This window comes from Schistocerca serialis, chromosome 4 (genome assembly GCF_023864345.2).
Source record: "Schistocerca serialis cubense isolate TAMUIC-IGC-003099 chromosome 4, iqSchSeri2.2, whole genome shotgun sequence".
NCBI classification, from domain to species: domain Eukaryota; kingdom Metazoa; phylum Arthropoda; class Insecta; order Orthoptera; family Acrididae; genus Schistocerca; species Schistocerca serialis.
The window spans coordinates 829,611,312-829,634,344 of NC_064641.1; the positions used below are offsets into that span (position 1 = coordinate 829,611,312).

Sequence of the window (23,033 nt, forward strand, 5' to 3'; positions counted from 1 at the left end):
GGTACCGCCATGTTGTCACCAGGCGGGCAACAGCAGTGGACCACGGCGGATCTCTTCAATCAGACACTGACCCCTGCAAACGAATCTTTGGCAGGTAAGAAGCGAGCGCGTGTGACGTCAGATTCAACCCGCTTTTTGTGTACAATGCCTCTCCACAGGCTGATGTCAATCTTTGGCGAAGTGTGCGCTGTTGCTAAATTTGTCAATATAATGGTTGTATCCAGACACAAAATATTTATGTTTACATACTACCTTTTACATTTAAGTTTATGTATCAGCTTTTTCGATAGATTACTAAGTCTTTCTATGTAATAACATTGACTGAATACGCAATGAACCCCAAAAGTGAAATTTTATCTTCAACAAGATAAGAAGGGCAGAATAAATCATAGCATCCACAGGAAATATGTATTTAATGGTTACGACGTCTTTAGAAATAGATAGCATACTAGATTGCCTTTCTTTCTTTATGCATTCGCTCAACGTTTCTTTGAGGAGAGCAGAAAATAATAAACTACAACATACATTTTGATTATCATTATGTCAAGGATACAGAAATAAAATAGTCAGTACTTTCGTAATTTTCACCAGAATAAGATGTTTTGTTGTCCTCGAATGTATAAAATAACGACTTAATTGCACGTAACAAATATTTGTGTCTTGTGAGTATAATGCTTCAAAGAGAATAAAATTAACTTTAGTTTCCCTCTACGATATGGAAATCAGCATGAAAAAGTACATGGGATAGTAAAGATTAAAATTACACGGACTGCGTATCTGGTGCAGTAAACACATACGCTGATAGAAACAGCATATAATGTATTTTCTCGCAAAGCATTGTATTTTTTAATATAATTTGACTGAGACGCTATATATAACAAACTTTCACCTTCACATAGAAAAATCCTTTATCTAATTTACCATGTGCCAAGTAACATACAATTATTATTCTAACATAACAGAATTTCTTAAACATACATGCAGCGAAGGAAGACCAGGCTCGCCGTAGTTGGACAGTTTGAAACGTACAGTATGGCGATTGCGCGTGTTCCTAATGTACAGAACGTTATGAGCATTTTATTGTTTTACAACCATTTAAATGTCTTACATCAAATATTACAGAAGTTTTAATTTTCTTTTTTTAATCTAAAGATGGCCTTTATGAGACCGTCGAAACCGGTAACCACAGAACATCAGAATCATTCTTCCTGGATATGAATAATATTTTATAAAATTGTGGCGTAGTAGTGCTATACCGTTGTAATGGATCTTGACCTTGTTTCTGATTTATCAAATTGCTTTTGGCAGAGAAATTGTGCACAGAAATACTTTCTATAGAAATATTTGCGAGGTTTAAAATGACATCCAGTATCAGCCACAGCGATACAATATTCCCAATTTTATTTGACCTATAGTTTGAATGGAGCTTCAGACGTTCAGGTAAACAGAAAGGGGAATGTTGTAGGACTGAACAACCAAAAAAAAAAATTCATCAATTTACTATCAAGGGCGATCTGGGATAATACCCTAATGTATGTGGTGGCCATCTAAATGACAGCGATAGTAGTTGAAGTGTGATAGACTATAAACTTCAGTGATTAGAACAGGAAAAATAAAGAAAAACAAATAGGTTATCATGTAGATTCACATAAACGGGCTTCTACATGTAACGATCCGTTGTTATCAAGAAAGTTTGATAAATAGATACATTTCAAGAATTAAATAATGACAATCATCAATAACTTTAGAGATGTTAGCTGAGTTACCATACGTAATGATCTAGATTTTCTTTTCCAGATGAGAAGAGAAGCCGGAGAAGCTCTTTCAGCCCCTGAGATTCTGCCACACATAGCAAAGATACAAATCGACATCATCACCGTTCGCTCAGTCTTTCATCAACGTTTGTGAAACTCTTGAGACAACTACCTTAGCCAGGTTCACCACGTGTCAGGGTACACATGTGCGTTCGCGTGAGGTACCTAACAAAGATAGAGATCCTGAGTAATTAACAACCGCTATGTTTCATTCCAGGAGTCGGACCCGTTCTTAATGAATAAAGTCCAATTCACACTGCCCGCAAGGCGGCACAGTCACATCACGGCACCGTCATGTCAGGGTATATTCACATTGTGACTCAATTCACGACACATCAAGTCACTTCAAGTCCCATGATCTCAACTCGCGTGCCTGTCTTTCAAAAAAATTGGTTGAAATGGCTCTGAGCACTATGGGACTTAACTTCTGAGGTCATCAGTCCCCTAAACTTAGAACTACTTAAACCTAACAAACCCAAGGACATCCCACACACCCATGCCCGAGGCAGGACTCAAACCTGCGACTGTAGCAGCAGTGCGGTTCCGCAATGAAGCGCCTAGAACCACTCGGCCAAAGCTGCCGGCGTGCCTGTCCTTAACTGCTCTTTCGCTGGATTTGCGACCTTCGCCACATGATACTGTTTCTACGTGTGCAATGCACGTACACAAAGCGGTGAATTATATACTTGGACGCCGGTGTCCACACATGTACGAAAATGACTTTGAATTTAAGTCGTCAGTTTTCTGAGTAGTTTGTTGCGGGGCGCCACGATTTCCTCTCCTGCGTCAATGTCTTCATCTCAGAGTAGCACTTGCAACCTACGCCCTCAATTATTTACTGGATGTATACCAATCTCTGCCCTCATGTACAGTTTTTACCGTCTTCAGCTCCCTTTTGTACCGTGGAAGTCATGCTCCCCCTTCTCCTTGTAGTGTTTTACGTATGTTCCTTTCCGCTCCTTTTCTGTACAGAACCTGCTCATTCCTTACATTATCAGTCCATCTGATTTTCAACATTCGTATGTAGCACGACAGCTCTAATGCTTCGATTCTCTTCTGTTCCTGTTTTCTCGCAGCCCACTTTCACTACCTTACAATGCTGTACTCCAAATGTACATTCTCAAAAATTTCTTCCTCAAATTAAGGCCTATTCCCTTGGCCAGGAATACACTTTTTAGCAGTGCTATCTGCGTTTGATTTCCTCTTTGCTCCGTTCGTCACTGATGATTTAGCTGCCGAGATAGCAGAATTCCTTAACTTCATCTACTTCGTGACCATCAATCCTGATGTCACGTTTCTCACTGCTCTTATTTCTACTACTACTCATTACTTTCGTCTTTCTTCAAGTTACTCAGTCCATATTCTGTACTCATTAGACTGTTCATTCCATTCAGTAGACCATGTAATTCTTCTTCACATTCACTGAGGATAGCAATCTCATCGTCGAATATTATCATTGATATCCTTTCACCTTGTATTTTAATTCCACTCCTGAAACTTTTTTTTTATTTTCATCATTGCTTCTTCGATGTACAGATTGAACAATAGGGGCAAAAGACCACGTACTTGTCTTACACCCTTTTTAATCCGTACTCTTCATTCTTGCTCGTCCACTCTTATTATTCTCTCTTGGCTCTCTGTACATATTGCATTTACCTGTCTCTCCCTGTGACTTACCCCTATTTTTCTCAGAATTTCGAACATCTTGCACCAGTTTACATAGTCGAAAATTTTTTTCTAGGTCGACAAAGCCTATGAACGTGTCTTGATTTTTCTTTAGTCTTCCTTCCATTATCAACCGCAACGTCAGAATTGCCTCTCTGATGCATTTACTTTTCATAAAGCCCAACCGCCTGTCATTTAATACTCAATTTTCTTTTAAATTCTCCTGTATATTATTCTTGTCAGCAACATCCATGCATTAGCTGTGAAGCTGATTGTGTGATAATTCTCACACTTGTCAGCTCTTGCAATCTTTGGCATTGTGTGGATGATATTTTTCCCAAAGTTAAGTGGTGTGTCGCCAGACTCATACATTCTACACACCAATGTGAATTATCGTTTTGCTGCCACTTCGCCGGCCGCTGGTGGCCGAGCGGTTCTAGGCGCTTCAGTCTGGAACCGCGCGACCGCTACGGTCGCAGGTTCGAATCCTACCTCGGGCATGGATGTGTGTGATGTCCTTAGGTAAGTTAGGTTTAAGTAGTTCTAAGTTCTAGGGGACTGATGACCTCAGATGTTAAGTCCCGTAGTGCTCAGAGCCATTTGAACCTGCCACTTCTTCCATTGATTTTACAGATTCTGTTGGCATGTTGTCTACCCTTCTGCCTTATTTGATCTTAAGTCTCCAAAGCACTCTTAAATTCCGATTCTTATGCTGGATCCGATTCTAACGCTGGATTCTTCTAGCACATCAGACAAACCTTTCCCCTCATATAGGCTTTCAATATACTCTTCCTACCTAACCGCTCTTTCCTTTCCATCTGATGGTGGAATTCCCGTTGCACGCTTAACTCTACGATTCTTACCCTTGGTTCTGATTACCCTAAAGGTTATTTTGACTTTCTATATGTTGAATCAGTCCTTCCGAGAATCATTCCTTTCTCAATTGCTTCACATTTTTCATGCCATCACTTCGTCTTAGTTTCCTTGCACTTCCTGTTTATTTCGTTCCTCAGTGACTTGTATATCTGTATTCCCGAATTTCTCTGAACATTTTTGCACTTTCTTCTTTCATCAATCAAATGAACTATTTCTTCTGTTACACATGGTTTCTTCGCAACTACCTTCTTTGTACCTACGTTTTTCTTTCGAACTTGTGTGGTTATTCTTTTTAGAGATGTCCATTCCTCCTCAGCTATACTGCCTGCGGAGCTACTCCTTATTGCTGTGTCTACAGTCTTAGAGAACTTCAAACGTATCTCGTCACTATTTTGTACTTCGGTATGCCACTTCTTTGCGTTTCCTATCTCTTAAACTTCAGCCTGCTCTTCATCACTACTACATTGTGATCTGAGTCTATATCTGTTCGTTGGTACACCTTCAGTCCAGTACCTGGTTTCGGAATCTCTATCTGACCATGATGTAATCTAACTGAAATCTGCCGGTATCAGCCGGCCTTTTCCAAGTGTATCTCCTCATCTTGTGATTCTTGAATAGAGTATTCGCTATTACTAGCTGAAATTTATCAGAGAACTCAATTAGTGTTTCTCTCATTTCTCGTCCCAAGGCCATATTCTCCTGTAACTTTTTCTTCAACTCCTTCCCCTACAACTGCATTCCAGTCTCTCATGACTGTTAGATTATCATCTCCCATTACGTATTGTATCACTCTTTCATTATCCTCATATACCTTCTCTCTCTCTTCATCTTCAGCTAAGTACGTCGAATTGTATGGCCGACCTACCTTTGCGGTGTTGGTTTGCTGTCGATTCTGATAAGAACAACCCTATCACTAAACTGTTCACTATATCACACTCTGTACCCTACCTTCCTATTCATGGGGGACTATTCTGGAATCTATTGCCAATAGGAGATCATGATGTTTTCCAATTACAGGCCAGATGTCTCGTGGATAGACATTATGTGTCTTTAATGCAATGGCATCCACTGCTTTCTGCATCCTTATGTCGTTGGCTTTAGGGGCAGTTTCCCACCCCTAATGACAAGAGAGTGCCCTGAACCTCTGTCCTCTCCTCCGCCTGCTTTGACAAGGCCGTTGGCTGAATGAGGGTGAAGTATTTGGCCGCCAATGCTGATTATTATTCAAAATTTAAGCGTTGGCGGGTTTTGAAACCAGGACCGATGACTCTTTTGATTAGTAATCAAAGACGGTATCCTTGCTTTCTCGTTGGTCTTATTTTATTTGTTATTTTTCGTTAGATATGGTCTTGGAGGACGTCCCATGACGCTTGTTCAAGTTCATCGTTGATCCTTTCACTCAGTTCTTTTTTTTTGTTAAAGAGGGCAGTTCACCCTCTGAGCGAACACGCAGAGATACCACTGGTGTAGTTTAAATGACATTTACAGGACCCAGATTGTTTGAAGGCTTGCAAGGATTACTTGTATATTAGAGAGTAAAGACAGAAGTGCAAAACAACGGAAAAAAAGAGTATGTGTCCGTAAAACGTCATTACGTGGCAAGAAGCGGAAACTCACACTATACAAGGAACTCGTGGAAGAGGAAACTGCATTTTATAAATATTTTAGAAAGTAGTGGCACCAGTTCTTCCATTTTTTCACGTCAAACTGCAGCCAGCAGCCAGGATTATTGAAAGGAACATAATAGTACGAGCTACCATCACATCTCTTGAAAAAATAGGTTTGTTTAAGTTTAGTTGTCAGTTCAGTGCCAATTTTTGTGCAACTGCATCTCCCGCAATACCTTTCCCTTCACGATTTATAGGTTTTCTTTAGGTCTTGTACTTTACATATAATACTTCAAGTGCGTTATTTGTACTGGGGTTAGATAGTACATAAATATCGACCACTGATGTTTCCAAAGCTGTTTCGCATACAATTCAGAGAGCATTAAAGCATTAAATAAGCCTTCCACAAATACGTATTTTAACAAAGGACACTAATACATTGGTTGACGTATGTTTCACAAAAAAAGCATTTTGCCGTCGTTGTATTGTCTGAAGACTTCAGTCCATTTCCTTACGAAACATTACAGCTGCCTGACAAAATTCAAGGAAACTTGCTGAGTCTAGATATAGCACTTTTTCCACTTAAAGTTGCAGCCATATTGCAAGAACTCTCATAGTAAAATATTAAAAGTGACACCGGTATTTATAATTATCTTGTTTATAAATGCAGCAGTGGATAAGTAATTTAGAAACTCGTACAGTGCTGACTGCTGTCTCACTGCTTTAATTCATCTTTAGTCATTCTTCTTCTTCTTGCGTTACGGCCTCTGTAGGACCACGGGTAGCCCCTTCGTGGACTGCATTTTCCTCTCCTTCTCCCAGAACCTCTTCATTCTCTCTTCTTCTCTCCCGCTCTTCTTCTGAGATCTTCAGTTTCCGTTTCTCCTGGCGGCTCCACTGGTGACATTCTAATCTTTTCCTGTATTCTTCTCTGTCATTGATGTCCGGCATATTTGTCGGTGTATATTTGTTCCTTTAGTCATTCACTATAAAATTATGATACGAAACAACTTGTAACAAATAATAAAAATGACTAACAACAGAGATTTAGAATAATTTTGTGTATATAGAGTGAAGCGGCTGCTAAAAATCTGTAAGGCCGGGAATCTAACCCGGGTCTCCCGCTTTTTAGGCAGATGCGTTAGCCGTTAAGCCACCTTGGCGCAGTTGTTCACACGGCTACACGAATTACTCTGGCACGCCTCCCTTCTCGATCCAGTCTATCTACATAAAATCATATCTTTATGAGACCAAGTCTCTGAAATTGTGCCATTTCACTTAGAATAACAACTGAATGTGGTTGTTTGGAGGGGGGTGGGAAGAGGAGACCAAACAGCGAGGGCATTGACCTCATCCGATTAGGGATGGACGTACCCTTTCAAAGAAATCATCTCGGAATTTGCCTGGACCGATTTAGGGAAATCACGGAAAACCTAAATCAGGACGGCCGGAAGCGGGATTGAACCGTCGTCGTTCCGAATAAGAGTCCAGTGTGCTAGCCACTGCGCCACCTCGCAAGGTAGAATAACAACAGAGTTCAACCACGAAAACCACGACGAAACGAATTATGGGGATGAGCGTATGGCTGTGTATCGGGAGGAAATGTGCTTGGGGGCCACGTGATCAACAACGGATGATGACACCAGCTCTAAAAAAACTTTCTTCCAGAGACATCTTGCCGATGACGTGGCAAGGCGTTACGTGACTTGACCAGTGTGGAGGCCGTCATTTGAAATGCCTTGTTGAGTGTTTTTGCAGGATGTCACGTGGCGTGATATGACGGCCAGTGTGAATTTGCCTTAACTCGGTGGTGAACTTACTATCGGGCTACGAATTATATTTCGAAGCTCCACAAAAATTAAGTGCAAATTTATCCCTTGTTATAAATTCAGAGAGGAGGAAGACGGTAATAGTTTCCTGAGGTACCCAGGAACAACTTTCCAGAATCTGATTTCGCATGCGACCATTTCTAGAGGATTTAATTGTATGCTAAAGTTCGCGGTAATCACTGAATTCACGTGAAAATTCAAACTGTCCACCTTGTTTCTGAAAAGGCGATCGTGTTTCGATAGCTGTATCCCAGGCACGTTGGGAATCCTCCCAGGACGGATCTTCTTGATGCAATAATTTACCCACAGCCGTATGTATTGTAGAAATTTATTTTATTTTATGAACTTCTATGTGCTGCCAGTTTCGGCATTACATTGATGCCATCTTCAGGCCCCACTCGTCATAGTCGTAAAATCGCTATACACGGAAGGAGCCATATAACTGGATTTTAACGGAGGGCAGTTAACCCTCTGACCGAACAAGCTGAGCTACGACGGGTGTAGGTTAAATGATCCATAATGGATCAACGAAGATCACACAGAAGACGTTGCCTGTTCTCTAAATTGCAGCAGCTAGAGCTTGGCAGCCGCCCCTTGCTGCAGTTGGTAGTATTACAATCACTGGAGCGTTATCACTTCAAGTAAATAAATCTCGAGAGCACCACTAGCCCAGACCCATTTGGCAGCTTCTCTTTGGGCCTGGTTGCATCAAGATGAATTCAATGCGACGCGCTATGCCCTTGGATATAACGGTCTCAAGTTTGCCTGTTCTTCGCTTTGAGCAGAAGCTAGTAATGTCTGTCTCCTATAGGCATCACCTTTTCTCACTCGGCATTTGCGACTACGTGGTGCACCTGCCGGAAAGCTATATCTTCCTCCCTGTGGTAACAAGTTGCTGCTACAGCCCGCTTTTGCCACTTCCATCATTATCTCACTGGGGCAACTGCCTTTCTAACATGTCACGATTCTCACATACATTTTGAACTTCCCAGCACGTTAATAATACTGGTACCTTCGAAGCCATTTTGTAACTTTATACGAGTATGTTGATTAGTGTATCGATTGTTTGATTTTCTTGCCAACGTCTCCGTTATCCATACTTGGTGTTAACACGTCAGTGGAGGCTGCTCTTGGTTATGTTCGGTTCTGTTTATGAATTCCGACAGAATACATCTAATTGATCAACACTGATCTGTTTCATTAGTGTTAAATGGCCTGTCCACTTTTCTCGTTCTCCTAATGAAGCCACTCTGTATGTAGGACTGAAGTTGATTGCCATTAACTGACGAGAATGAGTAAGGAATCAGTCCGGTTTCTAATACCTTATAAATTTCCTTCTCAAAAGGCAGAGCCAGTTGCTGCGGCCTGCTAATTCTGGGGGGCGTTATTTTCTAACTGCCACCCGGTGTTTGAACATAGTGGGGCTAACAAAACATTGACAGCGGGGTAGGTGGATATAAAAGAAACTCAACGTTTTCGAAAATAGTATCTCGAGGAAGATCTATTGATCTTTGAATGCTAAAACAAATACAGGCAATGTACAAATAATGATGACCCTTAGTTTTCTACTAGCGGGTAATACAGTTGTACTAAATGCCTGAAATGACAATACTTGTGCAACCGACTGTAGTCATTGTTTGCCTTAACTGTTCGCCAGTTTCGGCTGTTTAAACGAGACCCGAAGGACATTAAGCGTTTTCTCGCACGCGTCCATTATACTTGGATTCATTATTACACACCTGGAACAATGGCTATCTTTAGTTGTATTTATTCCAAAGAAAGTTTAACGAGTTTAGGAGTGATAGTACGGGAATCCCCGAGAGGTGTGCGTAACAGTTTGGTCATAATTTAACATTTCTTTATTTCGCTAAAGCACTCAAACACAATATCACTACCAGGAGGAGCGACCTCCTGATTAGCCTTGTATTTTATTAATAATTAAGAAACCAAGAAGCCAGAATCTTAAAAATGGTGTCGAAGAACCCTCTTAAAATTTGGCCAGTCGTAACACAGACATTTAAAGGGGGTGTCCAATAATAAATAAGACAGTTTTACACCACTAATTCTTATCGAAAATGCAATCTTTAATCAGATCTAAGCCTGTAGACTATTAATTGAATACAGGCGAGCAAGAAGTTACCTCAGGAAATAATGTGCCGCAGGGAGTGATATTCTAAAACACCAAAAACTGCTTTAAACAATTGAGAAAACTTTCTTAGAATAAACATCGAATGTCGGCCACCAACACTGTCCTCACCAGTTGCATTACTAAATATTCTGACTTCATTTTCTCATAAACTACCCCGGCCGGCTCTCTTGGCCAAGAATGCCCTTTTTGCCAGTAGTAGACTGCTTTGTATGTCCTCCTCGCTCCGTCCGCCATTGGTTATTTCACTGCCTAAGTAGCAGAAGTCCTCGTCTACTTCGTGACCATAAATCCTAAGTTTCTCGCTGTTTTCATTTCTGCTACTCCTCATTACTTTTGTCTTTCTTCTATTTACTATCAATCCATGTCTTTACTCGTTAGACTGTTCATGCCATTCAGCTGATCATGTAATTCTTCTTCGTTTTCACTCAGGATAGCAATTTCACCAGCGAATCGTATGATTGATATCCTCTCATCCTGAATTTTAATTCCACTTCTGAACCTTTCTTTTATTTCCACCATTGCTTCTTCTATGTTCAGATTGAATAATGCGGGCAAAAGACTACGTCCCTGCTTTACATCGTTTTTAATCCCAGCACTTCGTTCTTGCTCGTCCACTTTTATCATTGCCTCTTGGCTCTTGTACATTTTGTATATTACCCATCCCTCCCTATAGCTTACCTGCATTTTTCTCAGAATTTCAAACATATTGCATCCATTTACATCGTCGAACACTTTTTCCAGGTCGACAAATCCTATGAACGTGTCTTGATTTTTCTTTAGTCTTGCTTCCATTATAAACCACAACGCCAGAGTTGCCTCTGGTGCATTTACCTTTATTAAAGAAAAATTGATGGTCATTTAACACAGTCACAGTTTTCTTTTCAGTTCTTCTGTATATTATTCTTCGATGCATGAGCTGTTAAGCTGATTGTGCGACGATTCTCGTGCTTCTCAGCTCTTTCAGTCTTCGGAATTGTGTGGTGATACTTGTATGAATGTCATATGGTATGTTGTCAGACGCACACACTCTGTACAGGAACGTGAATAGTGGTTTTGTTGCCACTTCAGTCAATAATTTTAGAAATTCTATTGGAATGTTATCTATCCTTTCTGTCTTATTTGACCCTAAGTCCTCCAAAGCTCTTTGAAATTCGGATTCTAATACTGTATTCCCTATCTCATCTAAATCGAATCTCTTATCGCATCAGACAAATGTTCCTTCTCATAGAGACTTTCAATGTATTCTTTGCACCTATCCGTTCTCTCCTCCGCATTTAACAGTGGAGTTCCCGTTAATGTTACCACACTTGCTTTTAGTGTCAGCGAAGGTTGTTTTGACCTGTATGCTGAGACTTTCCTTCCGACAGTAATTTTTTTGATTCCTTCACATTTTTCATGGAGTCATTTCGTCTTAGTTTCCCTGCGCTTCCTATTTATTTCATTGCTTAGCGTCTTGTCTTTCTGTAGTTCTGAGATCCCTGGAACATTTTTGTTCTCCTTCCTTTCATCGATCAACTTATTTCTTTTTTTGCCCATGTTTTCTTCGCAGTTACCTTCTTTTTACCTACTTCTTCTTTCCAACTTCTGTAATTGCTCTTTTTAGAGATGGCCATTCCGCTTCAACTGTACTGCCTCCTAAGCTATTCCTTATTGCTGTAGGTAAGTAGTTACAAATAAACTCTGCTACTTTGAAGACATGCAGACTTAGTAAAGCGATCTGACTCGAAAATGTGTAGAGTACTGTCATTCAACAGAGTCTTTATAGATTCAGAGCAACGTGAAGAAATGAGGTTCTGCATGACTAATAAGCGTAAGTAGTACTTTAATGAATAGGTTCGTGAACGCTACATGTGTTACCTCTCCGTTCATAGCATTCAGCTGTGCCATGGGTATGCCTCCCCTTTTGTGTGTGCACATAAATGTCAAAAAGAGTTTGTTATCAGTATGAGCACTTGCAACACTAATTACTAATTCGTTTAGTTGGGTGAGTCAGCCCACACAACACAAGGTATCACTGCAACAGAAGCTAACTGTACAACGACCTACCATTTTTGTTTTATCAGCAAATGAAAACTGATTAGCATCCAAAGAGATTCTATTTATTATTATCTATATCTGTTTTTGAGTGGAGATCCGGATAAGTAGCTACAACTTGTGTATTCAACCTTAGTTGCACGACCAGCTGGCAGCTTAGCAGAGTAGCACATTCAAAGTAGAAGAGTGATATAGTTCTGGCAAATTCTTACAACGTATGTTAAGTAAAACAAAAACTGTGTTGACTTTAAAGAGAACAGAAAAACTTCCCAACATTGTAATGATATTCCAGCCTACATTCAACTTTACAAAGGGAGCATCACCTGAAGTATGTAATTTTGATTTCTTAAAAAAACTTACACTCCACGAAAAGCTAACTTCGATGATTTTCTGATAGCAAGGAACTGATTAAAGCAACCAGCAATGCACTAACCAGCTTCGAAGCATTTAAGAACTGCAATATTTGAATTCCTATTGCACTGTGCAGAAACTCGCTATCGGCTACCTAAGCGCGGAGTACTGCAAATAAGCATCCCCAAAATAATCTCGCCAAGCGGAGATAACCTTCATCACGTGAAGGAAAATCGTGTTGTTCTCACCCGGTCCTTGTGCACTGCAGTGCCTGCTTAGTTTCATGGGCTTAGGCCAGACCAGCATGGCTTCTTTCTCAACATCACAAACACAGCACAAACTGCCTTTTCCTTAATACTACACGAGATGGAGACAAGAAAAGACCACAGTAATAGCAAACTCCTTTCAAACAAGCAACACGGCATGTTCCGCACCCCCGAACGAATACTACTGGCTGAGAGGAAAACCGAATCGCCAGAGACTAAAGTTCGTGGCAATGAGCATTCAAAGAATTTGCTAAAGGGCTGGCATCGATATATCGAAATTAGTTATAGCAGGATCTCGTAGATTATAGGAAATGTAGGCATAGCGACACATAAAGACACTGTGTGGGTATGAAAGTCCTGGCTGACAGGCACCTTTCAATTGTAAATTCGTCCACAGATCCAGTTAAAGGAATGAAGTAATAAATGCGTTAAGTAAGGTATCTGATTACGTGAAATTTTGCATAGATGGGAACAAAAATAACAGATTTCTTCGTCTGAAGCTTAAAATGAAGAGTATTTCGTTTCAGCGCTCTGAGCTGTTTAGGTATGACTCACAAGCTCCCTGGCACGATCTGCTGTACCATCACTACTTTCAAAAAGTGGCCTGTGGCCAAACCATTTCACCCCGATAGGCTGTTAGTCCAGCATGACATGCAAACGACGTTCTGTTAAGTTTGTAAACGAGGACAGAGGGCGATACTGTAGGAGGAACATCCACAACTGACCATCGTACCAGAGGTTGAAAATACCGCTACAGTTGTAAAGTTCTTTTATTATTACGTGCCCGGTTTCGGTCTCTTATAAGCCCATCTTCAGGTGTCTTACTGAAAACAGCAAGACGGGAGATAATTTTTACACGCAGCAATACATATAAGAAACAAAAATTTCATAATAATTTTTAAAAACTGAAAAATCCGCCGATCGGGCTAGGAGCTGTGAAACCTATGTCAACGCGAAAGAGGCAACAGAGAGTGTTACGGACGACTGCCTGGGTAGAGAAATACACAAATAATAGCAGGACACGTACACTTTGTGCTGTGAACCCTGAGCGTCGCGGTGGATGTGTACAAGGCGCAGCGTCCTACCTACGAGCGCAGATGGGGGAGTGGCGGATGCGAAGGAGGACGCAAGCTGGTAAACCAGAGTGGCAAAAGTGCTGCCATCTGTTGACATGGAGAAGAACGCGAGGCCACTAGTCCGGCCTTTCACAATTTAAATTAGTATTTTACAGATAAAATGAAGAAAAAACGTAAAAATTACATAAAAAGACACGAAATGAGTTAAAAGTACATTAAGCGTAGTAAAGAAGCATGTTGAACAGGACAGTACAGAATTGTAGTAAAACTGAGTGGAAGCTGCGATGTTGTTGTTGTTGTGGTCTTCAGTCCTGAGACTGGTTTGATGCAGCTCTCCATGCTACTCTATCCTGTGCAAGCTTCTTCATCTCCCAGTACCTACTGCAACCTACATCCTTCTGAATATGTTTAGTGTATTCATCTCTTGGTCTCCCTCTACGATTTGTACCCTCCACGCTGCCCTACAATATTAAATTGGTGATCCCTTGATGCCTCAGAACATGTCCTACCAAACGATCCCTTCTTCTACTCAAGTTGTGTCACCAACTTCTCCCCAATCCTATTCAATACCTCCTCTTTAGTTATGTGATCTACCCATCCAATCTTCAGCATTCTTCTGTAGCACCACATTTCTAAAGCTTCTATTCTCTTCTTGTCCAAACTATTTATCGTCCATGTTTCACTTCCATACATGGCTACACTCCATACAAATACTTTCAGAAACGACTTCCTGACACTTGAATCTGTACTCGATGTTAACAAATTTCTCTTCTTCAGAAACGCTTTCCTTGCCATTGCTAGTCTACATTTTATATCCTCTCTACTTCGACCATCATCAGTTATTTTGCTCCCCAAATAGCAAATCTCCTTTACTACTTTAAGTGTCTCATTTCCTAATTCCCTCAGCTTCACCCGATTTAACTGATCTTCCCCGAGGTCGGCTTCCACTAGTTTTTCTATTCGTCTGTAAAGAATTCGCGTTAGTATTTTGCAGCCGCCGGCCATTGGTGGCCGAGCGGTTCTAGGCGCTCCAGTCTGCAACCCCGCGACCGCTGCGGTCGCAGGTTCGACTCCTGCCTCGGGCATGGATGTGTGTGATGTCCTTAGGCTAGTTAGGTTTAAGTACTTCTAGGGGACTGATGACCTCAGATGTTAAGTCCCATAGTGCTCAGAGGTATTTGAACCATTTATTTTGCAGTCGTGACTTATTAAACTGATAGTTCGTTAATTTTCACATCTGTCAACACCTGTTTTCTTTGGGATAGGAATTATTAATTTCCGCTCTTCCCTGTTGTGCGCTCGTAGGTTGTAAACCGCGCATTGTACACGTCCACAACGGCTCTCGGGGATCACAGCACAAAGTGTCCTGCTATTATTTATATATCTCTCTACACAGGCAGTCGTCTGTAGCACTATCTTGTGTCGCTTTCACGTTGACATAGGTTTCACAGCACCTAGCCCGACCGGCGGTTTTGAAATGTTTTTAAAATTTTTTAATGAAAATCCTTGTTTTAATGCTTATTGCTGCGTGTAAAAATTATCTCCCGCCACTTGCTATTTTTAGTACGACACGTGAAGATGGGCTTGTAAGATCCCGAAACCGGTCGTGTGATAATAAAAGAACTTCACAACTGCAGCGGTATTTTCAACCTCTGGTAGGACAGAGGGGCAGGCAGAGTCTAAGGTCTGGGGAAGGATCGTCAGCTATGCTTGCATAGCTCAGTCGGTAAGAGCATTACCCTCGCAGGGTTCTGGGTTTGAGTCCCAGTCCGGCATACAGTTTCAGTCAGTTAGGAAGTTTCAGAACCGAGCTGTCTCTGTTGCAAGATTGATTTATCCTGGGAAAAGGAAAATTAGTTGATCGTTATAAATACGAAAATTTCCCTTACGAAGAGCAAAGATAATTACAATCCTTAGCTCACAAACGAAGCTGATCGATGCAGAAAATGGAAAGTCAGTAGATGAGAATAGTATAAAATTTGTGAAAAACAGTCTACATCGCAATGGTTACTTTACTTAAAATGACTGGTTTTGGCTTAGTCTTAGACCATCTTCAGAATAACACTGTGAAGGATAGAAATCAGATTGTTGCTCACTATTTTTAACTACGTGTTCTGTCCTATAGGCGCTACTTTCTTATAATTATTCAGTTTTAGGTAAGCTGTGACTTCAAATTATGTGTACTTTATGTAAATCGTTCCCCATTGGCTGACGTCGATGACATACACACCAAAAGCGCCTTCGCCAGACCTTTATAACGCAATGCTGCCTATCAAACAGCAGCAGTTTCAGCAATTGAGGTCTACTGATTGTTCTGAATGTTATTCACTTCAGCTGATGGGTAAAGACTCTTCGATTTTAATAAGCATAAATTACTTTATTTTAAGTCACTGACTTACGTACGATTTCTATCCTTCACAGTGTTATTCTGAAGATGGCTTAAGATTAGGCAGAAACCGGTCATTTTAAATAAAATAACCAATGCAATCTGGACTACCTTTTAATAATTTCATTTAACTTACAAGATCGCTGTTCTCTGAAAATGTTACCAAAAGTCTGAAATGAGATCGTGGGATATCTTGAAATATAAACCATTTTCCTCTTCAGTGTCATGATATGGATATTAATGACAACTTCTTCATAATTCACTTATATGTATAGTAGAAATCGGAATAACTTAATGTGACTAAGAAGTTGTCTCAGAGGAGGCAGTAGAGGTGGTAAAATCCTTACTTCATCGCAGGAGCGACAATTTAATTATTGGTAAAAGACATTGAAAAAAGGATATAGATCAAATGCGGCTGACAGTTTACTGTCTTTCGAATAATGGTCTTAAAATGTTAAAAAAATTGGAAGCTCGACATATTGTTCAACGTTACCAGACCGTTATCTAATGAGGGATGAAAGTTACCATACCGAACGCTGAGAAACCTCAGTTAGTAGCTTCTTAGCGCATTTGAGTTAAGTTTGTGGAGATCAACATACCTCGCAGAAATACACTGTAGTTTAGTTAATAAGATGAAAAGTCGAAGTAATAGATTGGCCCGCATTTCTTCTTTGCGCCTCCTTGAATACAGTGTAGTGGCTGCTGAATATTTATTGCAAGGTTACCAGACAAGGAACTTGAAACACTATTCTAGAAATAAAACTCATTGCTCTGTTTTCTTCTCTTTCAGATCCAAACGCCAGGTCAAAAGTGGAGGTAAGAAGAAAATTCACTTTTTTTGATTAATAGTGTACTTACGTAGATAAGCTTCGTTAGTACCTATAGAATTTACAACAATGGATCATAAAATTTTATTTCAGTTGTCTCATTCAAGTTGGAAGTATATCGCGGAATATAATGTTTTAAAATACAACCAATGCAGTTGTCTATTGCTGCCACTTACGTTACTGAGAAGAGGGAGACACCAGTTCCATTGTATTGCAGAATTTTATACGTGAACGCTTTGAGAAAGGAAAAAATTTATGACACATCGCATGTTTCTCCAGCTGCAGTTAAGGGGAGTTTGAACGGAAATTTTTTTTACAAATTTTCGGATTTTTATCTGATTATAAAATTTGCGATTTTCCAAATAAAGTGATGTACGTATATCACTTATAAACTCACATGGGAAGTATTTCATTTTCTTTTTTTTAGATATAGCCTGCACCGTTCGAAAATTTTAAAATTTTTACGTGCATTCAACACATCTGCACTGTCTTCTTAAGTTTCACTTTCATGTGATGGTGATCGTTCAGGTCGGTTGTCATTAAATTTCTTCTTGTAGTGAGTGCAGTAGTTACTGGACAATGGATGTGTGTACTTGAAGACTGAAATATTTCTGCAATACCTCTGACAAATTTCCAACAACTGGGAAGTGTTTTTCACTTTTCTTTAGCACCACTTTCTTGTGTCTTTTTTCATAGTCCACACATCTCACTTTTTCACTATTGTTTTTCCTCACTGACATTGTATCTAACAAAAAGTTCAAACGAAATACAAAACTCGATGCAGGCTGGTTTATGTGCAAGTTTTCACTCATTATGTTACAAACAGAAGAGCACTGGAAAAAGTTTTGCCAACATGCATATTTTACAGTTGAAATTCAGTGATGCGAAATACGCAGAATGTTGAAAAATTTTTAACACTTTACACAGAAAAATATTGTCCACTGTGTTTGCACTGACTATTAACATATTAACCTAATAATATTTTGTGTAATTCTTATAAGTTTTCGGGTGAGGTTTTTCGAGTAAATGATTCAGAAAAACTCATAAAAATGCAATTTTTTTACATTTTAGTAATAAACATTTACGTAATACGGATAGCTGGAGTGGAGAAAATATGGTTTAAAATTACATCAGCAGTATCTGGTAATATGACAGAAAAGATAGAAAAAAATTTTTTAATGGAAAAATTAACTTAATTTTCATATTTTCATCTTAAATTTGTAAGTTAAAGGAAGCCCATAAGTGTGCAGTGTCAACTAAATTTCAACACACTACGAGGGAGCTTTAACGCAAAACATCTGCTAGGCCTCTTGTACTTTTGGTTTATTATATATATCAAAAAGTATCATTCGATTTGGCATTTCTATATTTCTGAAACTAATAAAGATAAACAATGTATTTTGTTTTTCTGATACCTTTTCATAAGTGATCAATATGTCTCCCTTGAGAAACACAGCATGTGTCACTGCGGTACTCAAATTGTTCTCATACTGCAGGGAGCATATCTTGAGTTACAGCTTCCACAGCTGCTGTTATGAGATGTCTCAGATCATTCATTGGTAATGGAGACACATCAACAGAGTCTTTTAGAAACTCCCACAAAGAAATAAACACACACAGTCAGGTCTTAAGTCTGAATGATTTGGTCCAGTGTGACCAATCCACGATTCAGTAAGCCTTTGATTTAAAAATTCCCAAACTTCCAGATGCCAGTGTGGCAGCGCCCCATCCTGTTGCTAAATGAAGTCGTCCAAGTCAGTCTCCAGCCGTCGGAAAACAAAGTTAAAAGCACAGGAAGATATGTGGTACCTGTAACAGTGTTCTCGGCAAAGTTGGTAATTCTTTTATGTAGAAGACTCGGGATTTCTGTGTTGTAATGGTCATGTCCAGAAGAGAATGGGCAACTCAAAGTTTGACAGACAAGAAACTTCCTATTGACTTCTCATGATTGGGATTCACAGTCATATAATATTTCTTAAAACACATCATCGTCGCCCTTGACTGTATGAAATATTTATTATTATGACTGCAATTTCGGCCTTAGGGCCATTTTCAAGTAACACTGCAAAAGTTACATGTCGTCGGCAAAATGCAGCCTTTTGAATGCGAGACTCCCACCAGATCCGATCAGTGCTCATAGGATCTGGTGGGATTCTCGCATTCAAAAGGCTGCATTTTGCCGACGACATGTAACTTTTGCAGTGTTACTTGAAAATGGCCCTAAGGCCGAAATTGCAATCGTAATAATAAATATTTCATACAGTCAACGGCGACTATGATGTCTTTTAAGAAAGAAACTTTCTGATGGTAAAACCATGAGAGGCAGGCTGACGGACTAAATGACTGATGAACTACAGTAGTATTATGGGATGGCCACTAGAAATAATACTGAGGATTAGTTGAAAATGAAGCAGGCAGTAGGGGCTACCTTCGTCCACAGACTGTCAACTGATGAAAAACGAGTACACCACCTTTGCCCTCCTCTGCCTGATTCTTGGTGCAACTACCGCAATGCCCAGTACTCAAACAGTTCATACAACCATAAACACTCCATCCCAGCAGCAGTCACGGATATCATAAAACCTATTTACAGAGACATGGCAAATCCTGAATTACTGAAGAAATGTCTGCATGGTCAGACTCAAAATCCAAATGAGTCTTTCAATAATGTCATATGGACTCGCTTAGCAAAAAATGCTTTTGTTGGAATGAGGACACTAAAGTTGGGGTCAGTGATACTGTTATTGCTTTTCATGATGGCAACATTGGTAGGGTGAAAGCGCTACAGCAAATTGGACTTAATCCTGGTGCGAAATGCATCAGAGAACTTGAACAGATGGACAAGATTCGCATTGATAAAGCAGAGTATGCAGCACAGTTGGCGGCTAAGGAGTCTAGAAATAAGAAAAGAAGAAAAACCTCGGGAAAAGATCAAGAGGATGATATACAGTATGGCGCAGGGTTCTTCTAAGTGACTACAAATACCCGCAGGCTGTTCCAACCGAGCTCCAGGAACCGGAGCGCTCCGGAGCGCTCACTGCGGCAGCTCGGAGCCCGCGTGGAGGGGGAAAGCGAACTCACTGCCCCCTGGCCGCATGCAGCCGCAACTGACGCAATAATCCAATGACAGCTATGACTAGCTGCGGGAGCCCTGTACCTCTATAGCAGGATACCTTTCTATTCATTGAGAGAGATGGTCGTCCGCAGGGCCTTGCATGTCATAAAGTATTTAATTCTGCGAAGAGGTACAATATACAACGACATTATACACGTCTTCACCCAGCGCACTACGATCAGGTAGAAGGCCTTGCACGCAGAGAACTGGTAGCCAGGCTTAAGAACGACATATCAGGAGACGTAAGTTTAAGAACGGTTTCGTGATACGGAGGGTATCAAAACATGCAACATAGTTCGTTTTCTATAATGCGTTTATAATTTTCAGGTGAATGAGAGCGGAGAAAACACTACTGAATCTGAAATTCGAGCAAGCTACAGGGTCGCTCACATCATTGCGACGAGTGGCAAGCCGTTTTCGGTGGGGTCACTCGTAAAATCGTGCATGGTAGCAGTTGCAGAATGTTTGTTTCCAAGTGAGGTGCAGGCAATTGAAGGGGTTTGCCTGTCGAAGCAAACAATGTCTCGTCGAATCCTGGATATGGCAGCGGATTTAGTGACACAGCTCAGCAAAAAGACGGAGAGCTTTGTGGCAGTTTCGCTAGCGCATGACGAAAGCACCGACATATCGGACTGTGCTCAGCTTGCAGTCTTTGTGCGTGGTGTCGACATGGAGCTGCAGGTAGTGAAGAACTCTTGGGGGTGTTACCACTCGATTACATCGCAACAGGACGTGACATTTTTGAAGCTGTTTGTGAATCAGTGGACAATATGAATTTGCCGTGAGATAAGCTCCATTCTGTAGCGACAGACCGTGCACCACAAATGATCGGGCGTCACCAAGGTTTTGCTTCTCGTTTGAAAAATAAACTCAGGGACGAATTCGGAAAAGACATTTTGACTCTTGAATGTTTTATTCACCAAGAGGCACTGTGTGCTGAAACAGTAGAGCTAGGTGGCGTAATGAAAAATGTCGTGAAGTGAGTGAATTTTGTGCGGCGTCACGGTATGAATCATCGCCAATTCAAAGGATTCCTGAAAGATATGGAAGCGGAGTGTCGGGATATACCTTACCACAGTACAGTTCGTTGGCTGAGTCGGGGAAAAGTTCTTGATGTTTTCTCTGCCATTCGTGAGGAAATATCCCTTTTTCTCGAAATGAAAAGGGAAGAAATGCATTGTCTGAAAGATATAAAATGGATAACAGACCTGGCGTTCCTAGCTGACATAACTATGCATTTGAATAATTTAAATCTGTCATTGAAGGGCAAAGGGCAGCTAATAGTTGACATGCACGACCAGATAAAAGCCTTCATGGAAAAGTTACGTTTACTTGAGAGGCAGATGAATAATGGACATTTAACGTTCTTCAGTCGTCTTGCTTCTTTAAACTACCCGAAGCTACTACTTTCGGCGATTGCCAAGCAAAGTTAAAGCAGCTCATCACGTCGTTTGAAAGACGTTTCCGAGACCTCGCTAGTTTGGAAATGGAACTTGAGGTGTCCAGCACTCCTTTTTCAGATTCCCCCGATGACTTTTCATCGTCGCTTCAGTTGCAGATTATTGATTCGCAAAATTCAACTTTGTTGAAAGAGAGGTACTACAACACGTTGGACTTGTCACGATGGTATCGTTCATTACAGGAGAAAACGTTTCCCAAGCTTCACAACAATGCCGCTCAGATCATGTGCTTGTTTGGATTTACGTATCGTTGTGAGCAGCTTTTCTGGGCAATGAAAAGAGTAAAAAGTAAGGAACGATCGTTTCTTCAGGATGCAACACTGAAGGCCATTCTCCTCATTAACGCTGCGAACACTTTGACGCCTGATATTTCCGATCTTGTAATGAAAAGATAATGTCAAGCTACAGAGGCCCAATAAATTTAGTATGCAATTTCTTGTAAAACAGTTGTTTCTTATTTATTTCCTGGACATGGGTATTTCCTGGTGTAGCATGTCACCACGTCTTAGCAGCTGAGTGTATGAGGTTGTTGATCTTGTAAGACGCGGCTGGCACATCAAAACGCTCACCTTGCCGCCTGCCTCAGCCAGCCGTGCCACGTGCCGGACCACTGGAATGGTCACAGCGAGCTACACGGCTCCCTAGAGCAGGGAGCGCTCCGCGGCTCACAACGGAGCCGACGAGCTGGAACAGCCTGTTGCAGTCTTTTGAAACTTTAGAAGCCGTTCCTGAAACTTTACATTTTCTGTTACATTTTTCCCTAAATCTCAGGAATCACTTCGAGTAGAGTATTAAAATTTTCAGGGAGTAATACCATACATATCCTGAGTCTACTGAACTAAAAGAAGAACATAATGTTATGCATAATTAAAATTATTTAGGATAATGTACAGAAACTTTTAACAGTGTGATTAAAAAAATGTATTTCCGAAAGCAGTGGCTGAAGTGCAATTATTGTAGTTCATTAGACTCAAAACATACAGTTTAATGTCCTGTATAAGTTTCATGTCAATGGCTACAGTGGTTCCTGGAATAAACGAGAAATATGGTGACTTTTTTCTGGAAGAACTATTCGTTTACTTGGCGTCTATTGTCTTCTTCCAGAAAAAAATAATCGCATTGCTTGTGTTATCAATCGGATATAATTGCCAGAATACCAGAGCAATGTTGTACAGCCTATTGTACACGCCAAACAAATTCTGTAAAAACAAGTAAGTGCCAAACTTTCTCAAGTGAAGTGAAAATGCGCGTCTTAATCCGTGACTGCACCACCGTAAACTGAGAAGTCAGACAAAAAGAAACAAAAAATATAAAAGACAAATCCTCTAGTATTAAAAGCGAAACGCAGTTGAAAATAAAATAGTAATACTGTACCAAAATAAGACACTACGAGAAAATATATTCTCCATGAATTCTATTGTCCACACCAAATATATTTTGTTAGTTAAACTGATAGCAATGCTTCTGAAGCGCGGTTTCCATGACGGGGAGGTGCGCCAACCGTGGAGTGAATCCGCCCCACGGATTAACGACGGGGTTCGGGATGGCGACCATCTTGGATGTGATTTTTAGAGGGTT

The 23,033-nt window shown here is 40.5% G+C and overlaps 1 protein-coding gene across 1 annotated transcript in view; it reads left to right on the forward strand.

Annotated features, from left to right (window-relative positions):
- LOC126473435 (uncharacterized) overlaps positions 1 to 23,033 on the forward strand; it is an 860,366-nt gene that overhangs the window by 720,153 nt on the left and 117,180 nt on the right. The window contains exon 9 of the mRNA XM_050100479.1: positions 16,844 to 16,869. Within this exon, the coding sequence (XP_049956436.1) occupies positions 16,844 to 16,869 (26 nt within the window). The remainder of the gene's footprint in view (positions 1 to 16,843; positions 16,870 to 23,033) is intronic.